The following is a 24,975-nucleotide window of genomic DNA, read 5'->3' as shown; positions in this document are numbered from 1 at the left end:
GCATCACTCCAATCTTTGCCTCGTTTCATAACATGGTATTCTCTTCTCTGTGTGTCTTTGTCCAGATTAGTCATTGGATTAGAGCCCACCCTAATCCAATATGACCTCATTTTAACTTGATTACATCTGCAAAGATCCTGTTTCCAAATAAGGTCACATTCATACGTACCAGGGATTAGGACTTCAGCATATCTTTATGGAATGCAATTCACCCACAACAAGCCTCATGCCTAATAACCACCTATCCATCTAGGAAGGGAGCCAGCCATTGGTCATAAAGGGAAATGAGTAAGAAATTGCAAAAACTTACTCTCATTGCAGGGGGAAAAGCATTCAGAATTCATGTCCTGATAAAGGATTACTTAAAATGTAAAAGCCTGGGAAAATCTTCGCCCTTGATTTTTAATTTTACAGTTTTTTCTCTAAGACCTTAACCTCTCTGGACAGTACTGTGGAATACCTGTAGAGTGTACCAAACAGGTTACTATCCTGAAGTTTCTCTGCAATTTTTGGTGACATTTTTCAATAAAGTGTTACAGCCTTGTGCTTGTTCTTTAGAATCACCTATGACTGTAGAGAGCTTGAAGGTGTGGAGTAGGGCCTTGTAATCTGTACTTTGAACAGTATTTCAGGTGGTTCTTATGCCTGGAAAAGTTTGGGAAGCACAGTATATGGAGTGATAAAGCAGTTGTTATTCACCGTACTATCTGAATGGTTTGATCTTTGAAGGGGATTTGAGATTGAGCCTAGACATGGGAGATGGGTTGGTGCTATAGGCCAAGGACACTGCTCAGATATTTCATTGGCTCCTAATCTGAGGATCATCAGAATCATCTGAGAAGCATTTAAAACTACAAGTGCCTGGATTCAACTTCAGAGATTCTAATTCAAAAGGGAAAACTTCAAAGCTTCATAGGTAATTCTAATAACCAGCCTGGTTTGAAGACCACACCATTGATATAGTACAAAAAGAAAATTATTGAAATCAGTATGGCTGGGTTTAAATCTTGGTTTTTTCACTTTTAAGTCTTATGAACTTGGGCAAAAGGATTAAAGTTCTACTTTAGTGCTTTTAATTTTATTTATTTTTAATCGATTTTAGAGAAAGGAAGGGAGAGAAAGCGAAACTTCTGTGTGAGAGAAACTGATCAGTTGCCTCCCACACGTGCCCTGACTGGAATTCGAACCTACTACCTTTTGGTGTATAGGACAATGCTCCAACCAACTGAGCCACACCGGCCAGGGCACTTTGGTGGTTTTTATTTTTTTAAATATGTTTTTATTGATTTCAGAGAGAGGAAGGAAAAGGGAGAGAGAGAGATAGAAACATCAATGATGAGAGAATCATTTATTGGCTGGCTCCTGCATACCCCCAGCAACCCAGGCATGTGCCCTGGCTAGGAATTGAACTGTGATCTCCTGGTTCATGGATCAGCCCAACCACTGAGCCATGCAGGCTGGACACTTTGGTGTTTTTTAAAGGGAGACTACTTATAAAGTACGTATTTTAACTATAATTCCTTGTCAGCCTACAATTAGATGAAGGAAACTGGTAAAAATTTCTCACCATAAAACTGGCAAATCTGATATTCTACTGTACTTATTTTATAGATAAGTAATAATATTTGGGGTTATAGCAAATGAATAATTTAACTAGATGTGAGCTTTTTTAATGATTAAACATACTGCCTCCTGAATTAACTACCTTTCTTTTTCTTTAAGATCTAATTATCATGGACCTGCGACAGTTTCTTATGTGCCTGTCCCTGTGCACAGCCTTTGCCTTGAGCAAACCCACGGAAAAGAAGGACCGTGTACATCATGAGCCTCAGCTCAGCGACAAGGTTCACGATGATGCTGAGAGTTTTGATTATGACCATGATGCCTTCTTGGGTGCTGAAGAAGCAAAGACCTTTGATCAGCTGACACCAGAAGAGAGCAAGGAAAGACTTGGGTAAGGTATCAGCCTCTCAGGGGCCTAGTTCGGATAGTGACATTTCTTTACAAATCAACTCATTCTTTTTTTTCTCTCTGACTTAATCAACCAGTAAAGTTTTGTTGAACTACATTTTATGAAAGTTATTCAGAGTTGCTACCACTAAAATTTAATTAACACTTGCTCTCATATATTTCTCCATTGAATAACTGTTTTTACCTCACTCTGTAAAGCAGTCATTTTTATGTAAAAGTACCCAGTATTAAAGGACCCAGCTTGATCCCAAAGGAACATTACCTGGTAGGGGAGAGGAGCTTCTCATTCTTGCCCTTTTTAATTTTGAAAAACCATTCCTGACCTATTCACTCTTGCCTAAGCCACATCTTTGAGTGGGTAATAAGCTGCAAATTAAATCTCTGGACTAATTTCTCTGAAGTTTATGATTTCCTAGAATGTCCCTTGCCCTCTTTGTTTTCATTCTCAGATATTTGCTTAATTGAAAACAAAAACCTTAACAAACCAACCTTGCTTTTTAGAGATTGTAAAGGTAATGATCTTAATGTCAGAGTGTGAGTTGCTGTTTCAATAACCACTGGGCCATAGTCAGGTTCCGTGGTTCTCTCTGCCAGTATCTTTTGGTAGAGTACCAGTTGATTCTTTTTTTTTTTTAAATATCTTTATTGATTTCAGAGAGAGGAAAGGAGAAGGAGAGAGAGAGATACAACCATCAGTGATGAGAGAGCCATTGATCGGCTGCCTCCTGCACGCCCCCAACTGGGGACCGAGACCGCAACCCAGGCATGTGCCCTGACCGGGAATCGAGCCCTGATGGCCTGGATCCTAGGTTGACGCTCAACCGCTGAGCCACGCCTGGCCGGGCCCAGTTGATTATTTCTAACTGAAGATCTGAGACTCTCTTTTGGCGTTTCGAAAGCCTTGCTTTTTAAAGAAATGCACGTTAATTTAATGAGCATTTTCTCTTCAATGATCATAGTTGGTGTTACTTTCTGAACTGTATTCAAGAGATTTGTTGGAAAGTTGTACCACATAGGCACTTCCAAAAATATTTTGCCATCACAGATAGTGCTATGATTAGGAGACATTATAGGGTTTGTTTTGAGTGATACTTCAGGATAAATTAATTAATTTTTTTAATGTATCTTTATTGATTTCAGAGAGAGGAAGGGAGAGGGGGAGAGAGAGAGAGAAACATCATCGATGAGAGAGTCATTGATCGGCTGCCTCCTGCAGGTCCTCTGCTGGGGATCAAGCCCACAGCCCTGGGCATGTGCCCTGACTGGGAATCGAACCTCGATCTCCTGGATCAACCACTGAGCCATACCCGGCCGGGCAGGATAAATTTATTTTATTCTTTCTACAATATTTTATTCTTAAACACTAACAGAAATAATCAAAAGATTTTGCTATGTAGAATGAGAAACTATCCCAGAACACTTGAAAGTAGATAGAAAAAACAAATAATAATAGTCAGTCTTCTGTTAGGTTGCTTTTCTAACTTTGAGAGACCATGCTCACTTTTAATTTTAATCTTATAAATGTGCTAACATTCCTGGCTGAAAATAGAGCTGCATGAGGGAGTTCTCAGTCTTCATGTCTTGTCTATTAATAATGTGCCTGTCCAACCCATATTTTGTCTGCTGCACATATCTCTCCACAGAATTACTCTTAAATCATGAAGGGCCCGTAGGCTTAGTGTCTGTGAGGATGTTCTGGCTCTGTGCAGGTAGTGGAATAGCTCTGCTAGCAGCATTCAGTAGAGGGAAAATACTCTTTTTTTATCAGTAAATATCAAAAGCTCGACACATGAGCAGACTCCATATTTTATTAGAATAAGATCATACTTTCTATGAAATGTGTGAATGAGCCAAGTACTATTTGCTTCTCCCAAGTTCTGGAAATAAGGACAAATACCCCCAGTTTATAAGGTGACATACTGTTGGCAGCAAAAATTCCTGGTAAGCTTTTTTTTTTTTTTAACTTATTCACTGTGGCATTTCTGAACATTGTTTTGGTAGGTGACTATACACCAGACGTTGGAAACAACAGATTCCCCCTCTTCCATCTATTCTAGAAGGCAAGTAATTATTAGGAGACAAGATTGTTGTTCATACCTGTAGTTGTAAAAGTTCAATTTTTTTTTAATCCTCACCCGAGGATATGTTTTTATTGATTTTTTTATATTTTTTTGAGAGAGAGAGACATCGATGTGAAAGAGAAACATCAATCGGTATGGTACACACCCCAACAGGGGATCAAACTCGAAACCTGGGTATGTGCCCTGACCAGGAATTGAACCTGCAGCCTTTTTGTGTGAGACAACGCTCTAACCAACTGAGCCACCTGGCCAGGGCAAAACACACTACTGTTTTGTTTGTTTCTTTGCTTGTTTTTTAATCCTCACCCACGGATGTTTTTTCCATTGCTTTTCAGGTGGTGGGAGGGGAGACATCGATTGGTTACCTCCCATACACACGAGCCCTTGGCTGGGATCAAACCTGGGACCCTTCAGTCCACGGGCCGATGCTCTTAACCACTTAGCCAAACCTAGGGTTTACTATTTTTAAATCTTTAGTAGTAATATCTAAAAGACCACACGAAGCATTTTGAAACAATTTTAATATAAAGGTTTAAGTTTCTTTTTTTTATTAAGAGTGTTGACAAGTAGAACATTTTTTCTTAGGTGTTTCTTCTGAACCTCACACACCCCATGCACACCCAGAAGTATCTTGAATTTTCATTTATGTGTCCAAATGAGGATTTATTTGTTTTGAGGTGGTGGTCCTTAATGTAAAAAGAGTTCTCACCCTTGCTATATTTGCTACAGAAATTAGCTAGAACAGTTCATCATCCTTTTTTGGGTCACAGGCCCAGCCCTTTCAGGAGTCTAATGAAAGCTAAAGACTTCCTCAGAAAAGTGCACACATGAATATACATATATATAATTTTGCATGCTGAAAATTTCAGGAATATTATGAACCCTACTGGAGCCCACATATTGACCTAGGTTCTTAAATAAACAAAGGATTTGTTTTATGCCCTTTGAAATGTAGAGGCTTGTGTTATCTCTTAGGAGAAATAACATAAGGTCTACTAAGTGCATTGTATCTCTCCTGGAATAAATGCTTATTTAATGTTGTCATTAAATGTTGTGGTGTTCACCAGTGTCATAGGAATATGATACCATTAGCTTCATAAATTTACACAGGCTTTTAAAGATCAGACTTTAGAGCTTCGTGCCTAAAATAGGACAGGCCCATTTCCAGTGTACTTTCACAACTGCCTGCAGGCTGGATGGCCAGTGAGATAAGAATGGCTTTTATATTTTTTTTTCTTTCTGCTTTTCTTGCTTTATTATTTATACTTCCATGGCCTCTTAAAAAAGTAGACTGAGGCCAATAATATTAACTGGCCCAGGTGGGAAGGGGATGGAGGCTGGGGAGCCTGGCTTTTACATATTTTTTTCTATCACCATTTATCCCCCCATACCCTCTAACAAGCCTCCCTCCCCCCCCCCATGGTTTTTATATTTTTAAATGGTTGTGTAAAAAAACAAATATGCAACAAACGTATGTGGCCATCAAAGTCAAAATACAGGGTGGGGCAAAAGTAGGTTTACAGATGTTCGTATGGAAAATACTACAAATTAATAAATAATGATACAAGAATAAACTCTTTCACATACAACTGTAAACCTACTTTTGCCCCACCTTGTATTTACTGTTTGTTCAAAAAAAGGTTGCCAACCTCTGTGTTAGGGGTATTTTTGTTAAAATAAATAGAATGGTGTTCAGCCAACCTCAGTGAGAAAAGCCCATCTTGAATAGTCATGTCTTTTTTTTTTTTTTTTTTTTAATCTCAGTGATCCTTTTTAGGCTACTTATTATAACTTATAATAGCTTAAAATTTTCTTTTGGGAGCCCTGGCTGGTGTGGTTCAGTGGTTAGAGCATTGGCCCACGCACCCAAGGGTCATAGGTTCGATTTCTAGTCAAGGGCACATACCTGGGTTGTAGGTTGTTTCCCGGCTATGGTTAGGACACATGTGAGAGGCAGCCAATCAATGTCTCTCCCTCACATCAATGTTTCACCCCCACCCCCCAAAAAAAATCAATGGAAAAATTATCTTTGGGTGAGGATTAACAAAAAATTTCTTTGGGGAATGGGAGGGGTTTTGATATCTGCTCCCCCCCCCCCTTTTTTTTTTAATGGTACAGTGGCACTGTTGGTAGCCAGTATCATTTAGACACAAACTGGATCCCATTATAGATAATTCAGAAGTTTTTCATACTGGTATAACTTATAATGTTTTGGTTTTTTCAAAATATGTTTTTATTGATTTCAGAGAGAAGAACGGAGAGCGAGAGAGAGAAACATTAATGATGAGAGAGAGTCATTGACCGGCTGTCATACCTCTCAGTGGGGATTGAGCCCACAACCGAGACATGTGCCCTGTCCCTGAATTGAACCGTGACCTCCTGGTTCATAGGTCAACACCCAACCACTGAGCCATGCCGGCCAGGCAAATTTGTTTTAATATTGTTAAAACGCTACAGAGTTAAAGTTGCAAATAATTTTTTTTTCCTATGTCCATGTAGATAAAGGAGGATATTTAAGAGATGGCTTCTTACTGCTTTACCTTTTCTATTAACATTTTAGATCAGAAGCTACGTTACTCATTCTCTGAAGGAAAATGCTTATTAATTATAGGATTTAAATTATGCCTAACCATATCAATGTCCAGGTCTCTTCTCATAGTGTCACTCGTACTCTGATTTTACTCACTTTCCAGTGTATTCATGAAATGAACACAGACTGGGAAAAGATATTATTTGCCCCCAAGTGACAGTCTTTTTCAGTCCTGCATTTGCTAGAGCACAGGTGTATGCCACGATTTCAGTTCTGTTGAAAGCTTTGATTTAAAGTTCCCATTCCAGCCCTTACTGCTGTAGCTCGGTTGGTTGGAGTGTCAGCCCGCACAACAAAAAGGTCCTGGGTTCAGTTCCTGGTCAGGGTGTATGCTCAGGTTGTGGGTTCGATCCCCAGTCAAGGATGGGTATGGAAACTGGCCGATGTTTCTCTCATATCGATGTTTCTCTCCCCCCTCCCTCCCTCGTCCTGTCCTCTCTCAGAAATCAGTAAGGACATACCCTTGGGTGAGGAGTAGAAACAAAAGGTGTGAAGTTCCTGTTCCAACCTGGGCCACTTGTGTGACTTCACATGTGTTGTCTTAGCCACTGTGAATAGGGGGGTTGCATCTTTTACTGGGAGTTTTCATATGTGCATATTTTGAAATCCTTAAATTAACAAAGCAGATCTAGAAAAAAGCAGCTCATGAAGGGCCCAAAGTTGATTGATTCTTGAGCTTTGTAATTTTGCTTTATCATCTGCACACTAACCCTCTCAGCTTATTAACATCTTCGTAATTAGAGATATGTATTCTTCCCACATTATTTCCTCAGTGTTCATTGTTTTTGTGGTTATATGTAGAAATCCACTTCGACATAGTGTATAATAAGCTGCTGACCATTTTTTAGAATAAGCTTTCTTCTGTCTTTGTGTACCTGTTTTGTTTTTTACAGTAATTTTGACTTGAGGTATAAGTGACCCCAGAACTATTTTTGGTATCTTTATCTTTTTAACAAAAGTGTTAGCTTTTTTAAAAGCTGAATGTTTTAAAGTCTGGTTTAAATTTTTGAATTTTTAGAAAACCATGCCAGTAGTTGTGATTATATACCAAGAAATGGAGATTCTCCTAAAATCAATAACACACACATATATATACATACACACACACACATACATATATATAAAGATTTGCATGTTGTTTAACACAGAGAGTGGAGAACCCAGATAAGAATGGATATTCACCCCTGAATCCTGACCATTGTCTGAAACCTACCTCTAGATAGGCTGGGTTTGCTTTTGGATCCAAGTGAACCAGCCACATGGACTGTGCTTTCCTTTATCCAGATGGCTCATTACTGACCAGTAACAGGTCATTTAAGAGAAAAATTTTCCAGAGCCTATTTGGCAGTTTTGTTTGGGGGACAATTTTTATTTCCATGCTTTAACCTTGGCAACAACACCTGTCGTCACAGCACACACCTGGCTAAATAAATCCAGAGCCTTGTGTTCTTTTAACCTCTTGCTGGATTTCTCTGCATTTTCTACAGAAAGATTGTAAGTAAAATAGATGGCGACAAGGACGGGTTTGTCACTGTGGATGAACTCAAAGACTGGATTAAATTTGCACAAAAGCGCTGGATTTACGAGGATGTAGAGCGACAGTGGAAGGGGCATGACCTCAATGAGGACGGCCTCGTTTCCTGGGAGGAATATAAAAATGCCACCTACGGCTACGTTTTAGGTAGGTCCCTACTACCTGGGGGAAAAGCCTTGTGGAGCTGGCACCTTGAAACGTAACTGTTTTGTCTTGTAGAATGATTGTAGATAAAATAGACGCCGATAAAGATGGGTTTGTGACGGAGGGGGAGCTGAAATCCTGGATTAAGCACGCCCAGAAGAAATACATATATGACAATGTTGAAAACCAATGGCAGGAGTTTGATATGAATCAAGACGGCTTAATCTCCTGGGATGAGTACAGGAACGTGACTTATGGCACTTACCTGGGTAAGGGGCAAGATGTCAGTTGGCAGAGACCATGGTCTTGAGTCAAAGAAACAAATGGGTCACGCAGTGAAGGAAAGGAAGAAACTACTTTACGAAACTCTTAAAATAGCTCAGTGCTGAGCTGATTTTCCTTTATTTTATTAAGTTTAAATTTGTATATTATGTATTTTTAAAAATTTGTTTAATTTTGGTTTTTGAAGGTCTGGAATCTTCTACATCTTAGTATTTCAGATATATTTTTACCATGCTTTCTTTTTGTCATCCCTCAGAGAGACCATTTTTGACTAGATCTTTGTTTAAAAGGCTGCATTGTTCCTACAATGCAAAGCAGAAGGCTTTGATATTTCTCTTCACATGGTCACATTAAGGTCTTGGAACTGAAACTCAAACCAAATTAGGTTCCTTTATAACTGGTGAAAATAGGAGGAAAATTAGTCTTTTCTTAATAAAATAAAGATCAACTACAGCTTTCCTTGATAAAATTTAACTCTTTTAGTATGCCTGCTTACTGAAGTTTAGAAATGAAAATTTCCCATTTGTTTTCTCTGGCACATCAGTTTATCAGCCTGCTTTGCAAATGCTTCAAGGCAAATAAATATGACTTTGATTGCTTTCTGTTGATTTGGTAGCTTGTGTGCTTGCCCACCTGTTAGTAATTTTCATTTACTTATTACACTTGCCTGCTATTGAATGCTAGGTGGCGATGTTACTGAGTTGATGATTTAGGGTGTTTCTGTTAGTGTTTCTCTATTGAACGTGGTTACAGTTTGAGACAAGAATGTATAAATGTTCCATCTTGCATTTTTATCCCAGAAATTAGGCACATTTCTGGGTTAAAGCAGGCATTTTCCACCCTGACAGTGAGTGTATAAGGGTCGGTTTCCCCCACTAGATTGCCAGCTGTCCATGTTAATTACAGGACCGCATGCATTTCTAGTGAAGAGACTTTTATTTCTGTGTGGGCTTGTTCTCATTCCTAAGACTGAAGTGGCAGTCTCTCTCCAAGCTTGACACTTAGCCAAGAACCAAACATAGACTTCACCCAATTAAGAACACGTGTATTAAAAAGTCAGGGCAGATGGAGAGACATTTGTGCTTCTTAATCTCTGGCAGGTACCCAACACCCTCCTGATTTGTTTGGAATTAAGTATAAATACAAAACAAAGGGTAGGCTATTGGTGATCTAAACAGAATGGTGTGTTAATAAATCTCAGCTCAGACCTAGGTACTCACTAGCTGCTCAGAGTGATTCTTAAACTCTGTATGATTATGTGCATAAAAATCTGTTAAGAGCTCTGTTAGTTCACTGGGCAAATGATTCGATGTAATGGGTATTTCTACTGACTGAGACTGCATAAGCTGAAGCACTGGCTGGAGAAGCAATGTCTTTATAAGGCATCTTTCCCTGGAGGCATGTGGATGGACAGTACCCAAGGGATGATGAGTTGTCTTACAGAAGTGCTGAGGAGTGTTTTGTGAGTGTATTCTTGATTCATTTTAGAGTTCAGGTATAAATCATCTTTGCTTTTAATTAAAATCTATCATAATGAATCTGCTTTCCACCAAAGGACTGGTAACACTGTCACTGCCACAAGTAAAATATGAAAAACAAAGATCCACCAGCCCTATACCAAAACTAGATCGGGAGCCTACCCAAAGCTGTGTGCAGGCTGGTGCTTAGGACAGATAAAGCACTCTGAGCTGTGAAAATAGGCACATGTATTTAGTCATTGAAAATAAAATTTATGTTAGAAAAGAAAGTTATATCTTCCTTTTTCTTAATCCTTATGTATGTGCATGTTAGCAGCCTCCTAGATTCCAGTTACCATGCTTGACACTAAGGAAGAGAAGGGCTCTTGGCTCAGAATCTAGTCTTAATGTAGAGGTTGTCTTCTGTCATCTTTCTTGCTTATGTTACCTAGTTGGTACTGAAACATTTGTTTAGAAGAGATAACTTAATATCTGGGAAAAGTAATATTTTTCTGAAATTCTCCATCTTCAGCTTATTATGGCTTTGAATATACGCATATAAGGTCCCCAGAACCTCATGATTCAATAAGCTGTCTTACTGAGTTTTGACACTCAACAAATAATGAAGCTTCAAGCTGCTCAACTCTCAAAATAGAGCAATAGTCTTTTTTTTAGACTGTGTTTAAAGTATGGAAAGATTGAACTATAGTATCAAAAGTTAGCAGTGTGATGATATTGTTAAGGGGGCCCTGTGTGTCTTTACAAAACTGGTACTGTATCTTTTTTTGGTCAGTATGTTGCAGGAACCGTTATTCCTTACCTTTAATGTGTGTCTTACTTTCAAAGTGGTGATGCTCTGTTGTTTGAATCCAAGTGGCTTATAATCGGATAGAAGGCCTTAAATATCTAGCTTCTTAGTGGGAGCCTGTTTAATAAAAATAGCAATAACTAACATGTATTGAAAGCCAACTGTATGCCAGGCACTGTTCTAAGTACTTAACTTAGATTTATTTGCTCATTTAAACCTCAACAGTCTATGGGGCAGGAACCATTATCATCTTCACTTTACAGATGAGTAGACTGAAGCACAGTTAACTTGCCTGAGGTCACACAGCTAGGAAGTGTGGATTCAAGATTGGATTCAAACCCAGGCCTTGTGACTAGAACCACCACTGTACCTCAGATATAACCAGAAACTCAAGCCCTCAAACAGCCTCAACACCCAGTAACTGTGAAGAATCACATAACGGGTTACATAGTCCAGGAGCCAGGGTTGCATGTTGAATGGCAAACATTTACATTCGATTCGGACCTGACTTCGAGGTCTTTGATTACCAAAACTGAATGCCTACAACTGCTGCAATTGTGCCTGTGTAATCAAGAGTTATTTTTCCATTGCTTAGTTTATCTTTCTTGGAAATTGATTCCCCAGCCCACACATTTTCATGTATTCTTGAAGTCTTTTAAGATTTAACCTAAGTTTTTGTTTTCTAGATGATCCTGACCCTGATGATGGATTTAACTATAAACAGATGATGGTTAGAGATGAGCGGAGGTTTAAAATGGCAGACAAGGATGGGGACCTCATTGCCACAAAGGAGGAATTCACAGCTTTCCTGCACCCTGAGGAGTATGATTACATGAAAGACATAGTGGTACAGGTGGGTGAGAGCAAGGATTCTCAACGGAAATGTAGTTTCTCTTTTTTTTTTGCTTACGCTGTCTTTCCCCTTTCCTCTGTATTTGGAAGAGTGACTTGCTATACAGGTGCTGACCAGGTTGAGTCCAGGCTCTATCCCTCTGTTGTTCTGTGATAAAGTCATTTATTTTAGTTGCCTTATATTTTCTCTTTAGTATGACAATACTTATCAGATGATATATTTTGCCATTTCACTGGTGGCTTCATATTGTAAGCATGAGAGAAAAATCCTATTTTTTAAAATATCCCATGACCAGTAATCAGGTACTGAATAATAATAGTGATACTGAATAATTCTCACAGAGGCAGTTACCAGTAAAACATAGATTATAGCTGTAGACATACTCACTGATCACATCTCCTGTTAGTATGACTTCCACATGATTAGGACTACCAGATCATCATGGGCTTGGCGGACAGTTCATTATTAAGCAGTGCTATGGTTCCTTCAAGAAGACTCATAGTTCTTTTAGGTTGAAGCATAAAGGATTGATAATATTTTATCATTTTCCAGCTAGAAAAACAGCAATTTCCTATAGTTTTACCATACCCACACATACACATATAATTACACATGTATATATTTGTGTATTTTAATGAATGATAAATAACTGCTGAAACTAATTCATCCAGATACTAACTTTGATAGTCTCTTCTTAATCTTTTCTGTCTAGGAAACAATGGAAGATATAGATAAGAATGCTGATGGTTTCATTGATCTAGAAGAGTATATTGGTAAGTTTGTTTCTGGCATCTCTCTTAAGAGGAAGATATGTTCGCCCATAGAAACAATTTGCCCCATTGTTCAACTCTTAGCACATTAAGCCAAAGCAGTGTGAGGAATAGTGGGTTGTGGTAAAGTAACTGTAACAGCACTGGCCAATCAAAATGTAAATGTGAGCCACATATGTAATTTTAACTTTTTCATAGCCATATCCAAAATAAATGAAAAAGCCATGGCCTCTGTGGCTCTGTTGGTTGAGCGTTGTCCCGTGCACTCAGAGGTCACTGGTTAATTGCCGGTCAGTGCATGTGCCTGGGTTGTGGGCTCAGCTCGATCCCTAGTGGGGGTGTGCAGCGGCTTTTAGATAGATGTGTCTCTTATCTATTTCTCTTTCCGCTCCCTCTCCCTTTCTCTCTAAAATCAATAAAAACATTTTTTAAAAATAAACAGATGAAATTAATTTCAATAATATTTCATGAAACCAAATATTGTAATTCAACATTATCATAAATTGAGGGGTTTTGTTTTTCATACTAAGTCTTCAAAAGTGTATTTTACACTTATAGCACATCTCAGTTGGGTCCAGCCTCATTTCAAGTCCTCGATAGCCACATATGGCCAGTGGCTGCCACACAGGCCAATGCTGATATAGTACATCCCAGATGCCCTGTGAAAGTGACAGTAAAGAGTTTCAGGGAGCCTAGACTGGCCTAAGGAAACCCAGGAGGAGAAGATAGAGAATAGAATAAAAGAGGTGGATGAATAAGCGACCAGGATTGCTGCTCCCTCTCAGAGCCTGTTTTCACTGTGTTCTATTTATGTTTTCCATTTAGGTTCTCTTTTGTTTGTTTTTTTAAGTTGCTCCTTTCTGCCATTTTTTCTTGTAGCTGTCTGTTTTAAAGAGTTTTTGTTTATTTGTTTGTTTTTTTGTCTTGATGCTACACTTTCAAGGCTAATTTCTCACAAGTAAGGCTGTTTTTAGTCTCAGAATAATTTCACAATTTTCTCATTGCCTTAAAAAAGGGAGCTGCCTCTCTCACGAAGTAGTTGAGCAAATTGTTTCCCAGTTACTATGATGGAAATTAAAATAAGTTAAGGAGAAGAGATGAAAGATAATTAGGAATATCTTTGTTACAAATGTCATTCCTTTTTTAAAAAAAAAAATATTTTTATTGATTTCAGAGAGAGGAAAGGAGAGGGGGAGAGAGAGATAGAAACATCAATGATAAGAGAGTCCCTGATTGGCTGCCCCCTGCACACCCCCTGCTGGGGATCGAGCCCGAAACTGAATAACTACCTTTGCTTAGAACTACTAGAAACTATTTAAACTTCTACTCAGTGTGTTCCCATGCCTACATGAAGTGTACCTACACTTATTTAGATGTCGAATAACTGAGGAGTCTTCAGACTTTTGCACTCACATAATTCCTAAAAGAATTTTGACAAACAGTGTTCCCTTACACATTTAAAAATTGGCATCTAAAATATTTAAACAGGTGCCCGGCCGGTTGAGCGTCGACCTAGGATCCAGGCGATCGGGGTTTGATTCCCGGTCAGGGCACATGCCCGGTTGTGGGCTCAATCAGTGACTCTCTCATCATTGATGTTTCTATCTCTCTTTCTCCCTCTCCTTTCCTCTCTCTGAAATCAATAAAGATATATTTTTAAAAATAAATAAAATAAAATAGTTAAACAGAAACTTAAAACAGTTGTATAGAAAAATCTCTCTGTAGCCCTAGCGGGTTTTGCTCAGTGGTTAGAGCAGTGGCCCAAGGACTGAAGGGTCTCCGGCTCAATACCCGTCAAGGGCACATCACCTTGGTTGCAGGTTCAATCCTTGGCCCTGGTCAGGGCATGTTTGGGAGGCAACCAATTGATGCGTCTCCCTCCCTCCCTCCCTCTCTCTCTCTCTCTCTCTGTTTTCCTTCCACTCTTTCTGAAAATGGAAAAAAATTTCGTCAGGTGAGGATTTTTTTTAAAAAGCCTATTATTTTAGAGATACATTCTAAAATATACTTAGTAATTGGTTGGAGACAGTTTTGGCTTGTAACATACACGCCACAAGTTTCCCTGAGAATTTGAAACAGCACTTTTCTAAAACCAGTGGTTGAGTTTAATTAGTTACCTTGGAGTAAAATGGAATGTCGGAAATAACTGTCTTGTAAAAATTAGTTTTTATCTCTCTCGATGCTAATCATCTCCCTTTAAAGGCTTTTTTAAGATATAGGAACCCTGTTGGCTCTCATATCACAAAAAACCAATAGTTGGAAATATTCTTGTTGCAAGATCAATTAAGTTTTAGGAAAATACCTTGTTTTCAAGTTCTCTCTGACCTAAAATACCCTCGTAACTGCTATTAGATTCCAAACAGTTAGATGAGTAAGGAGGGTTAGACCAGATTAGTGTGGAGCAGTCTTTGGTAAAAGTAAAACCCATCTTTTCTATGTATGTCTGTGCATACAGGTGACATGTACAGCCATGATGGAAATGCTGATGAACCAGAATGGGTAAAGACAGAAAGAGAACAATTTGTTGAGTTTCGAGATAAGAACCGTGATGGGAAGATGGACAAGGAAGAGACCAAGGACTGGATTCTTCCCTCAGACTATGATCATGCCGAAGCAGAAGCCAGGCACCTAGTCTATGAGTCAGACCAGAACAAGGTAAGTCTGGCCAGGCCCAAACAATCAAGCAGTGATGGAAGTCTATTTCTAGGGATTGCCTAAAAAATTCCTATTAAGGTACATAAAGCATTTACGGTCTTAATTAATCTAAGTCTGCTACCAGTCTAAAGTTGGCAATTGAAAACTTACAGGGCAGCACTAGCTATCTGATGTCATTTTAGAAATCCCTTTGCCCAGTGTACATAGCATTGGAGGAACCTAGGCTTCAGGAAAGAACCTCTATATGTAACTTGTGCCCAGTGTTCCTCATCTGTTCTCTGGATCCCCAGGAAATTTTCTTTGCTTTTTTCCCTTTGTTATTTTCTTTGTTCTTTTACCAATTATAGGCTCATTTTGCCTACTCAAAGATGGTTATTTCCTTAAATCAAATATGCTTTTTAAAACTAAGTCCTTTATAGTAGATTATAAATAAGCTTTTTCTAGAGCCTGTTAAAATTGTCCTTGATCCAGCCCAGCCTGTGTGGCTCAGTGGTTGTCAACCCATGAACCAAGAGGTCACCAGTTAGATTCCCAGTCAGGCCACATGCCCAGGTTTTGGGCTTGATCCCCAGTAGGGGGTGTGCAGGAGACAGCCAATCAATGTTTTCTTTCTCAACGATGTTTCTCTCTATCCCTCTCCCTTACTCTCTAAAATCAATAAAAATGTTTTTAAAAAAAATAAAAGTTTAAAAAAAATTATCCTTGATCAATTATCTGAGGCATTTGGTTCATTAAAAGAGTGGTGTTAACCCATCTAAATTTGGAGATTTTTAGTATTCTGAAACATTCTTTTATCTAGGCTAATCTTCAGTTTCAAAAGCAGTTTCTTATCATCAAGCCTTTTTAAGGGTCTGTTTTGAGGTCTTAGTCACTTCAGTAGCCAGGTGCTTCGTCCTGAGATTTGTATGGAAAAGAAACTCATGCAATCATCACTTAGGAATCTGGCCTAGATGATTTTTGAGATGAATATCTGAGCTTCCATTTGGGGTTGTGTCTGGAATCTGAAGCTAGGGCATAATGGAGGTCAGGACTCCACTTGATATTAACAGATTTTGTTCCTGTTAGGTAATGACTTGATTCACTCTGAAGTATTTTACCCAGTTCTTCTTGACTGTCTACTCTTATCTAGGAGATGTCATCATTTTGCTTAAGGGGGGGGGGGCTCTCCTTAAAAAACCTATCTCTTGCCCAGCCGGGTGTGGCTCAGCAGTTGAGCATCAACCTAGGATCCAAGCGATTGGGGTTCGATTCCTGGTCAGGGCACATGCCCAGGTTGCAGGCTTGATCCCCAGTCGGGGGCCTGCAGGAGGCAGCCGATCAATGACTCTCTCATCATTGATGTTTCTATCTCTCTCTCCCCCTCTCCTTTCCTCTCTCTGAAATCAATAAAGATATATATATTTTTTAAAAACCTCTATCTCTAGCATTTAGTTATTGAGCTATATTATTACTAGCCTTCCACTTTTAACTTTCTTGATAAGAAAAAGGTATCAATTGCTATTATTTGTGTGTGTGTGTGTGTGTGTGTGTGTGTGTGTACAGGCCAGGGGTGGGGGAGTAGAGTTCACATTTCATTTATTGGCAGCTAGAGTTTTAAATCTTGCCAAACCACTATTGATTGTTCTATAGCAGTGTTTCTAAATTTGGAATGGGAAATATATTTACCTCAATTCACTATTCTCTAATTTCAGGATGGCAAGCTTACAAAGGAGGAGATTGTTGACAAGTATGATTTATTTGTGGGCAGCCAGGCCACAGATTTTGGTGAGGCCTTAGTACGACATGATGAGTTCTGAGCTGCAGACAGAGGAACCCACGTTTCTTCAAAAATAATTTATTTTTACAGCTTCTGGATTCACATGAAATTGTTTGCGCTACTGAGACTGTTATTACAAACTTTTTAAGACGTGAAAAAACATAACGAAAACCATCCCATCCCCATTCCTTCTCCTCTCTGAGGGACTGGAGGAAAACCATGCTTCTGAGGAACAACTAATTAGTACACTTGTGTTTGTAGATTTACACTTTGTATTATGTATAACGTGTTTATTTTTGTATTTGTTCTTTGGTTGGGAGTATGATATGAAGGATCAAGATCCTCAACTCATACTTATAGGCAAAAATTAGCCCTTCACTCTTTCTCAACCCTTACCATGTAATTTTTATAATTCTGACTTACCTAATTTTTTAAGCCTGAGATCAATAAGAAATGTTTGGAAGAGAGAAAAAAGAAAAAATATACCCCACAGTTTATATTTAGAAAAATAATTATCTTGCCTATTGAAAAGGTTATTTCATCAGTAGTAGGGGCCATATATTTTATTCAGTTGCTACAGTTCCAGCAACTGATCCTGGCATTATTGGGGCAAGGACAGATTCCTGTGCTGTAAGAAAGCTTGGCTCAACTTGATTTCATTCATCCTTTTTTTTTTTTTTTCCTTCCCCCTGTAGGACTAGCTGTTTGCTAATTTTGTCAAGCACAGCTGTGGTAGGAAGAGTTAGGGCCAGTGCCCTGAAAATCAAGTAGTGAGTGTGATCTTTTTACAGAGCTATACATAGAAACAGCTGGAAAACTACAAGTGTTTTCAGGGCACACACTTTTTTCTGGGTGTGCATCTGTTGAAGTTCTCTAGACTGTCTTGCCTATTGAATCAATGTAAGTGCCCCATTTGGCTCCTGTTTTCCCAGATGTTCCCAGGAATTAATTTTGCTTTCACTGCGGTTAAAATGTGGTGCTTTCCAATCATGTCACTGAAAGTGCCTTTTAACAAGAGAAATGATCACTGAATAAGGATTCTCTTAAGAAACACTAAGATAAAGAGATTATTTGGACCACCTTATATGAAAGCTTAGGACCTCCCAATGTAGTGGGGAACTTTTTTTTCTTCTCTTTTAGACAGTGGTTAAATAGCAGTATTAGTTAGGAGCTCAGTTGCAGTGTTTTTATTTTGTGGGCTGGTTTCCAAAAACCACATGCTGCTGAATTTACCAGGGATCCTCATACCTCAGAATGCTAACCACTTACTACCAGGCCTGTTTCTGTGTCAGCTGGAGAGCTTGAGCTCAGACTCAAAGATGAGAGGGCCTACAGAGAGGGCTCTTTGGTTTGAGGACCATTGCTTACCCTTCCTGCCTTTGACCTGTCACTCACTAGTACCCCACCCACAGGCCCCTTTTCCCACTGCCAAACTAAAAGTTTATCTTGGATCAACAGATTGCCAATCCTTATCAAAGAGAGGGACATTGTAGAAAGAGCTGAAGAAACTGTCCTCTGTTCCCAACTCACTTTACTCCTATTTTACATAACACAAACTGTCTTTTTGGTCCCTTTCTTACAGATGGACCTCTTTTGAGAGAGTTTATTATATTCCAAGTTTTTAGCCCTCAGGTTACTAAGATAAATATATATATATATCTAACCTTTATTATTTCATATATCTTTCTGGATAATATTCGGGTGGTGCTGGGTGATTATTATAACCTGAACTTAGGTGTGTTCTTTGGTCTTCCACGATCATGTTGAGGTGGGCTACTTGGGCTGGTGAAAAGCCAGATATCATGTAACTTCACCCCAGCCTTTTATTGAGCTCTTGAGAGTGGGTACACTCTTTTAAGTTTAATCCCAGCATAGGGGGCATGGAAATTCTCTGCCCTCCAGATTCCCCACTTTTTATTGTTAAGAAGACCAGAGATAACTAATCAATGCCACCAACCCTGGCTTAGTTAGAGCACATCATGACTGGCAGGAGAGCCTCATAGCTCTCTAAGGGAAGAGAACCCAGGCCTTACGTTAAAGTCACACTTAGAAAGCAAACCTTCATCTGCCGAGACAGCACCTGGATGCTGGGTGCTAAGCAGCAAACATTGTACTCTAATCTCTAATCCCCCTGGATTATTTTTTTGGTTTAAAGCCTGGCACTGATGGACAGTAGCTGCACACCCATATTGTGTGTCCTGTGAATGCTAGCTCTCTTGAATTTGGATATTGATTATTTTTTATAGAGTGTAAACCAAGTTTTATATTCTATAATGCAAACAGGTACCTATCTGTTTCTAAATAAAACTGTTTACATTCATTGTGGGGTATGTGTGGCCTTTATTCTCTTTTTTTTTTTTTTAATTTTATTTTTGTTTAAAATATTACAGATGTCCCTTTTTCTCCCCAATGACCCGTTCCACCCCGTCCCATCCCCCTCCCCAGTCCCTCTCCCTACCATTGTCTCTGTCCTTGGGTTGTGCGTATATGTATATAATTCTTTGGTTACTCTCCCCCTCCACCCACCCGCCCTTATTCTCTTAAGAAATAGAATGCTTTGCACAGAATTATGAGTGCTATAAAATGTCACAGAAAAAAGCTCTCCTGGGAAGTTGACGTACCCCTCAACTAAAGAAGTTACTGCCTTCTTCCAAATTGGTTACTCTTCTTCCTAAAATCTAGCATCCTCACTATAGCTGTAATCCTGCTCTCTTCCCATTACATAGTTATCTGATCAAACTCAAGCCATTCCTGAATCTACACACATTTATCTTGATTTTTATTTCAAAAAGGCTCTTTTTCATGTGAAGAGTAGTATAAAATATAAAAGGTTTTTGAACATTTTGGTGCAATTTTAGCCTGGTTGGTGTGGTTCAGTGGTTGAGTGTCAGCCCAGTAACCAGGAGATCATGGTTCAATTCTGATCAGGGCACATGCCCATGTTACAGGCTTGATCCCCAGTAGGGGGCGGGCAGGAGGCAGCCGATCAGTGACTCTCATCATTGATGTTTCTCCCTTTCTGAAATCAGTAAAAACGTTTTTTAAAAATGTGCAATTGTATTTTTAGAACATAAACTGAATTAAACTTGACTTTAGTAAATATACCTCTTAAGACAAATATATAGGTTCAGCCAAATGGGAGGGGAGAGGGAAAGGAAACACCTGGAATAATTCATACTGGCTCGGGCTTATAAACATGGCTGTTCCTGCCAGAGCTATAGTGATGATTGGCATATACTCTATAGCATAAAGAAATTATTTCAAACTCATATTTGGGGCTACTAAAGGTTTTATTTGTTTTTTCTTTATGTCTCTCCAATTTCTAAGTTGTTTCCTCAGAATGTATCATCTCAGAACAGATCCCCAGTAGGAAAAAAAAGTTACTAAAAAGGAAGATAATTGGCCCTGGCTAGTTTTGCTCATTGGTTGGAGTGTTGGCTGGGGGACCAAAGGGTCACAGGTTCAATCCCCAATCAAGGGCACATACCTTGGTTTGCAGGTTCGATCCTTGGCCCCTGTCGATGTGTCTCTCTCTCACATCGATGTTTCTCTCTCTCTCCCCCTCCCTCCTTCCCTTCCACTCTCTAGAAAAAGAAAATAAATGGAAAAAATATCCTTGGGTGAGGATTTAAAAAAAAGGAAGATAATTGTTATCCATACACTGAAGACTCAGCCATACTCCTTTATAGTTGCCTTGTATGTGGAGATGGATTCTGCAAGGGCTACGAATCTTGCCACTCTTGCCTTAGGAGCAGAAACTGATGATTGCTGAAGTGGCCTTTGATGTGTTCTGAGATGGACCCAGCTGGCACAGTAGCTTTGGAGGCAGGAAGGGAATAATAGGAAAATGGGAAATTGATTCCCCAAATTGTCATCACTCCCATCTGTTTTTTGTGTTGTTAGCAGTTTGGTTCTTAGCAGAGAAAGTAGAAATTTCCTTAAATGTAAAATCCTAGTTGCTGCAAATGGCACCTTAGTTGGGGCCAACTTGGCTAGAAGAGACAGCAGAAACTTCTGTTTTCTGGGAGCTGGACATGTCAGACTCATCTGTCACGGATTTCCCACACACCATCTCCGTCATGCAAGCCCGGAACTGGAGGGAAAGAGCAGGATTGGAGATGGCCCCCTTGGCAGACCCAGTGCAAAGGAGATGACATCAGGAAGTATGGGGGGAAAGAGCTCATTCTTTGCCTCCCCAAAGCCTCGAGCAATGCCTTATACCCAGGATCTCCTAGGGTGGTTTTAAGTATATCTTCCCAACCCCAAGACTAGTTAGATTCCGGCCCAGGACTTCCCGCTCCTTGTCTACAATAATCCTACACATTCTGGCTCGTTATTGGGAAACCTCATTAACTAGCTTGCTTCCTAGGAGCATTGTGAGAAGCAGCCCTAGAGTAGGTCCCCCCACCCACCCACCCTCCCTCATTCCTAAAAGGTCCTTCCAATGGGGAAAGGACTGCCAATTCTGTTTCCATCCAGATTTCAGTTCATTTTTAATCCATCTCTGGGACTGAAGAAACAAAATAACTTAATAATTCTCAAAGCTGAGTGCCCTGCAAGACAGGAACTCTCCTAGATTCATGTGAGTTTGTTTTTTTCGTTCAGATTTAGGATTTAACTCAGGGATAGGCCACCTGGTACCTCCAGATGATAAACTGCTTTAGATTTTTATGCATGTGCTGTGATTTCTGTGCTTCACATATGCTCCCGCAGCCTAGAAGTTGAACAGGAAAGGATTAAAAACTCATGGCCTGGGAGGACTAGAATGTAAGGGAACTATTGACCTGTCCGTTTTTCAACAAAACAGAAACCTTTTCACTTATCCTGTCCTTTAGAGCAACTCAGTTTTTATGGTTCAAGTTCTGTCTTCCCTGGGAGCTATGATCTTGTCTTGATGGCCACACCTTCCTCTGTGCCTACTAAGGGCTCCCCAGGCTACTAAGGGTTCCTGCGGCTTCCCTTGTTCACGCCTAACCCTTTAGTGCCATCTGAGGTACTTGGGGGTACAAGTCCTTGCTGAGAAGAACCAGGCCTACGGGTGGGGTCCCACAGGAGTGTGAACGGGGAGCTTTACCTGCTTATTCATGAAGCAGTAGATGATGGGGTTGTAGACGCACGCGCTCTTGGAGAAGAAGGCGGGAATGGTGACCAGCCGTAGGTCTAGCCCGTGGTTACGGTTGTTGACCATGTACATGGCCAGGGCAGCGTAGGGCACGTAACAGAGACAGAAGGATCCCACCATCACCACCACCATGCGGCTCACCTCCCGCTCAGCCTTCTGGGTGGAAGCTGACTCCTGCTGCTGGGCTGCAACCTGGGCAGAGCCCAGAGAAAACATCGCACCCTCTTCTCCCCGGCCCTCAACTCCCAGATCTCTGGACGTTTTTTTGTGTGTGTGTTTTTTTTTTACCAGGGGCGCATCTGCTCCAGTTGCCTCTGCTCTACCCCAGTTTCTGACCTAGTCCCTGCGGCTCTCTGGTCTGTGACACTGGAAGGGATCACATGCGTGTCTTGACGCCCCTATTTGAGCAGGGATGACCCCACTTCATTCTGCACCCCCGTTCATCATTCTGCCTATCCCCACTCCCTTCCTTGCTTTTGGATATCCCCTCTACCTGGCTGTGGCCTTTCCAGATGTCTTCTAAACACTCGCCAGCTCTTCCCTCTCACCTGGAGCCCCCGCCCCCTCCCCGACCCCCACAAAAGCCACTCACGGCTCTGAGGGCCCCCAGCAGCTGCGAGTAGGAGAAGCAGACGAGCGAGAGAGGCACGATGAAGCAGAAGATGAAGAGGAACCACGTGTAGTACTCGCTGCGATACTTGGTGCCCACGGTGTACCAGTCGGGGCCGCAGGAACACTGCAGGCCCTCGGGGATGAACCTGCAAGGGACCAGACACCCTCTGGGCGCCCTTGCTCACTGCGGGGGGCCCCCCACAAGACCGTGGAGGATGCCCAGGGACTGGGCGAGGAGGGTTTTCTGTCTTCACCAGTGAAGCAATTCGAACTGCAGAGTAACTTTAGGACTTGTCTCCCCCAGCCCCTTCTCTCACCCACTCCACCAGTTCTTTAAAAAGCAGAGGTCAAAGACAAAAACGTTCCACCCAACTCTTCCCACCAGCCCCAGCCTGAGCTCCCAGCTAAGCCAGCATCACCGGCCTGCGCTCTCACCGGCTCCAGCCAAAGAAGGGCGGGATGGAGACCCCAATACCAATGGCCCAGGTGGCCAGGACCACCAGCAGCGCGTGCTTGGAGCTGAAGTGGAAGCTGCCGAAGGGCTTACAGATGACAATGTAGCGCTCAAAGGCTAGGAAGGCCAGCGACCAGCCTGTCACCAGACCTGTGGTGAAACATGAAGGTAATGGGACAGGCGGCCCAGCCAGCCTGGGAGGGGGAGTGAACTACGGGGTGGGGCAAGCACGGGGAGACAGGGTTGGACTGATGGTTAGAGTTTGGGGCACAGTGGGTCAAATTTCTAGTCTGGGCTTTGTACCCCAATATGCAAAAGAGCACCAGGCTCCTCTTTCGGGATGCACTGCAGGCCGACAGCCTGCTCCCTGGTTCCAATCCTGGCAGAGTGTCCTTTGCCTCCCCGCAGCCGGCTTCCCCTGCAGTACCTGCTGTAGAGCCCAGGAAGGCCTCCAACGCGCAAACGCGGCGGCCAAAGATGAAGTATCCCTGACAGCTGGCAACGAAGACGGTGAAGACAGAGAAGATGCAGAAGAGGAAGCCCCCCAGGGACACATTAACCAAAATATAGTTGAGGGGCTGTCTCAGCTTTTTGTAGCGCAGCGTGGCCACCAGCACCGTGGCATTGAGTGGTGTCCCTACAAAAAAGACAAAACCCATGAAGGCTGCCTGGAGGTGGAAGGCCCAGACAGGGGCAATGTGGTATTGAGGCCCATCCCACGGTCCCACTGGGGAGATGTTCTTGAACAGATAAAACTCCTCCTCCCCTGACATTTTGCTCATGGGTGTCCCCACCCCCTCTGATTCCTCTTATAGGTTACCCTCCCCCCACCACTTCTCCCCACCTCTCCAAAGAACCCATCCTCCAAAGCCACTTCTGGGTTCCCTGAATAATCAGTGCTGATCCTAAGCCTCCTAAGGACAACATTTGGGATTAGAGACGCCCCCCAGGCCCCCACTTAAACCTCCTTTTGCAGCCCCAAAGCCGATTGTATGTTCTTCAGGGGATAAAAGATTGGGTTCAAAGACATGGGCGTGCAGTACTGGGGCTGGAATAGACAAGAATCAGCCCACCGGGGCCTAGCAGACGCTGCCCCATATTTAATAAAGATGCTTACACCACTTTTTAAAGATTTTTTATTGATTTTGAGAGAGAGAGAAGAAGGGAGAGAGAATCATCTATATGAGAGCAAAACATCCATCTGCTGCCTCCAACACACCCCCTACCACAGATCAAACCCACAACCCGGGCAACCTTTCGGTGCACAGGACAATGCCCAACCAACTGAGCCACACCAGCCAGGGCTTCTACCACTTTTTTATTTCCCCTTTGAATGGAGCTCTCGAGGGCACCTGTCTCCTTTAGCTTCTGGCACCACTCTATCCCTGTAGGTGTCTGCACCCCATCTGCCCCTGTGTGGAAGTTGCCCCTAAGTCTCCCTCTCCAGAGATCTTGGCTCTCAACCAGCCTCCGGCTGCAGGAAGGGGCAGGGAATGTGGGATGTCCTGGGAGCGCCTTAGTAAACAGCTTCTGGGAAGGTACAAGGCCACTTGACAATGCCTAGAGGTCAAAAGCGCCCCAGGCTGCCTGTTTCTTCATGTTGAGTCTGCCCCAAGAGTATACCTTTCCTGCTCAGGCTACCCCAGCCAAGTTGAGGTCGGTTTGCTCAGTGTCCCATGTTCATGCCTGACTCTGCCCTTAGCTCAGCAGTGCCCAAGCTGTCACAGTCTTTTCTCCTGTCTGCCCATCCAGGTCCTTCCCAGCCTAACTCGCTGAGACCCCTTCTGTGAAGCACGCCCCAGTGACTCCAGCTCTGCTGTAAGCTCCCCTACACTTACACTCAACACTACACTTCAGCCCTTGTGACTATCTCTTCCCCACCTCCG

At 41.5% G+C, this 24,975-nt stretch overlaps 2 protein-coding genes across 5 annotated transcripts in view; one reads left to right on the top strand and one right to left on the bottom strand.

Moving 5' to 3' along the window:
• Positions 1–19,221, top strand: part of CALU (calumenin) — a 28,581-nt gene extending 9,360 nt beyond the window's left edge. Inside the window, exons 2-8 of one of the 4 annotated variants that reach the window (XM_081146776.1) lie at positions 1,723–1,954; positions 3,973–4,031; positions 8,396–8,589; positions 11,554–11,720; positions 12,433–12,493; positions 14,946–15,145; positions 16,837–19,221. In XM_081146776.1, the coding sequence (XP_081002902.1) occupies positions 8,397–8,589; positions 11,554–11,720; positions 12,433–12,493; positions 14,946–15,145; positions 16,837–16,941 (726 nt within the window). In that variant the 5' untranslated portion in view covers positions 1,723–1,954; positions 3,973–4,031; position 8,396 and the 3' untranslated portion in view covers positions 16,942–19,221. Of the gene's footprint in view, positions 1–1,722; positions 1,955–3,972; positions 4,032–8,129; positions 8,590–11,553; positions 11,721–12,432; positions 12,494–14,945; positions 15,146–16,836 lie in introns of all 4 variants that reach the window. The other 3 variants (XM_081146774.1, XM_081146773.1, XM_081146775.1) reach the window with 3 other exon arrangements.
• A 1,653-nt stretch (positions 19,222–20,874) lies between these two features.
• On the bottom strand, positions 20,875–23,871 carry OPN1SW (opsin 1, short wave sensitive; the record flags this gene model as incomplete). The annotated part of the gene is made up of 5 exons (XM_081147325.1): positions 20,875–20,994; positions 21,976–22,215; positions 22,616–22,781; positions 23,071–23,239; positions 23,517–23,871. The coding sequence occupies 5 exons, from the start codon at positions 23,869–23,871 to the stop codon at positions 20,875–20,877; spliced, it is 1,050 nt and encodes a 349-aa protein (XP_081003451.1).
• Between the last annotated feature and the right edge of the window lie 1,104 nt (positions 23,872–24,975).

This window comes from Miniopterus schreibersii (assembly GCF_964146895.1).
Source record: "Miniopterus schreibersii genome assembly, chromosome: 9".
Classification (NCBI taxonomy): domain Eukaryota; kingdom Metazoa; phylum Chordata; class Mammalia; order Chiroptera; family Miniopteridae; genus Miniopterus; species Miniopterus schreibersii.
Note: the sequence above shows the minus strand (reverse complement) of the source record. Positions and strands in the feature narration are given on the sequence as shown.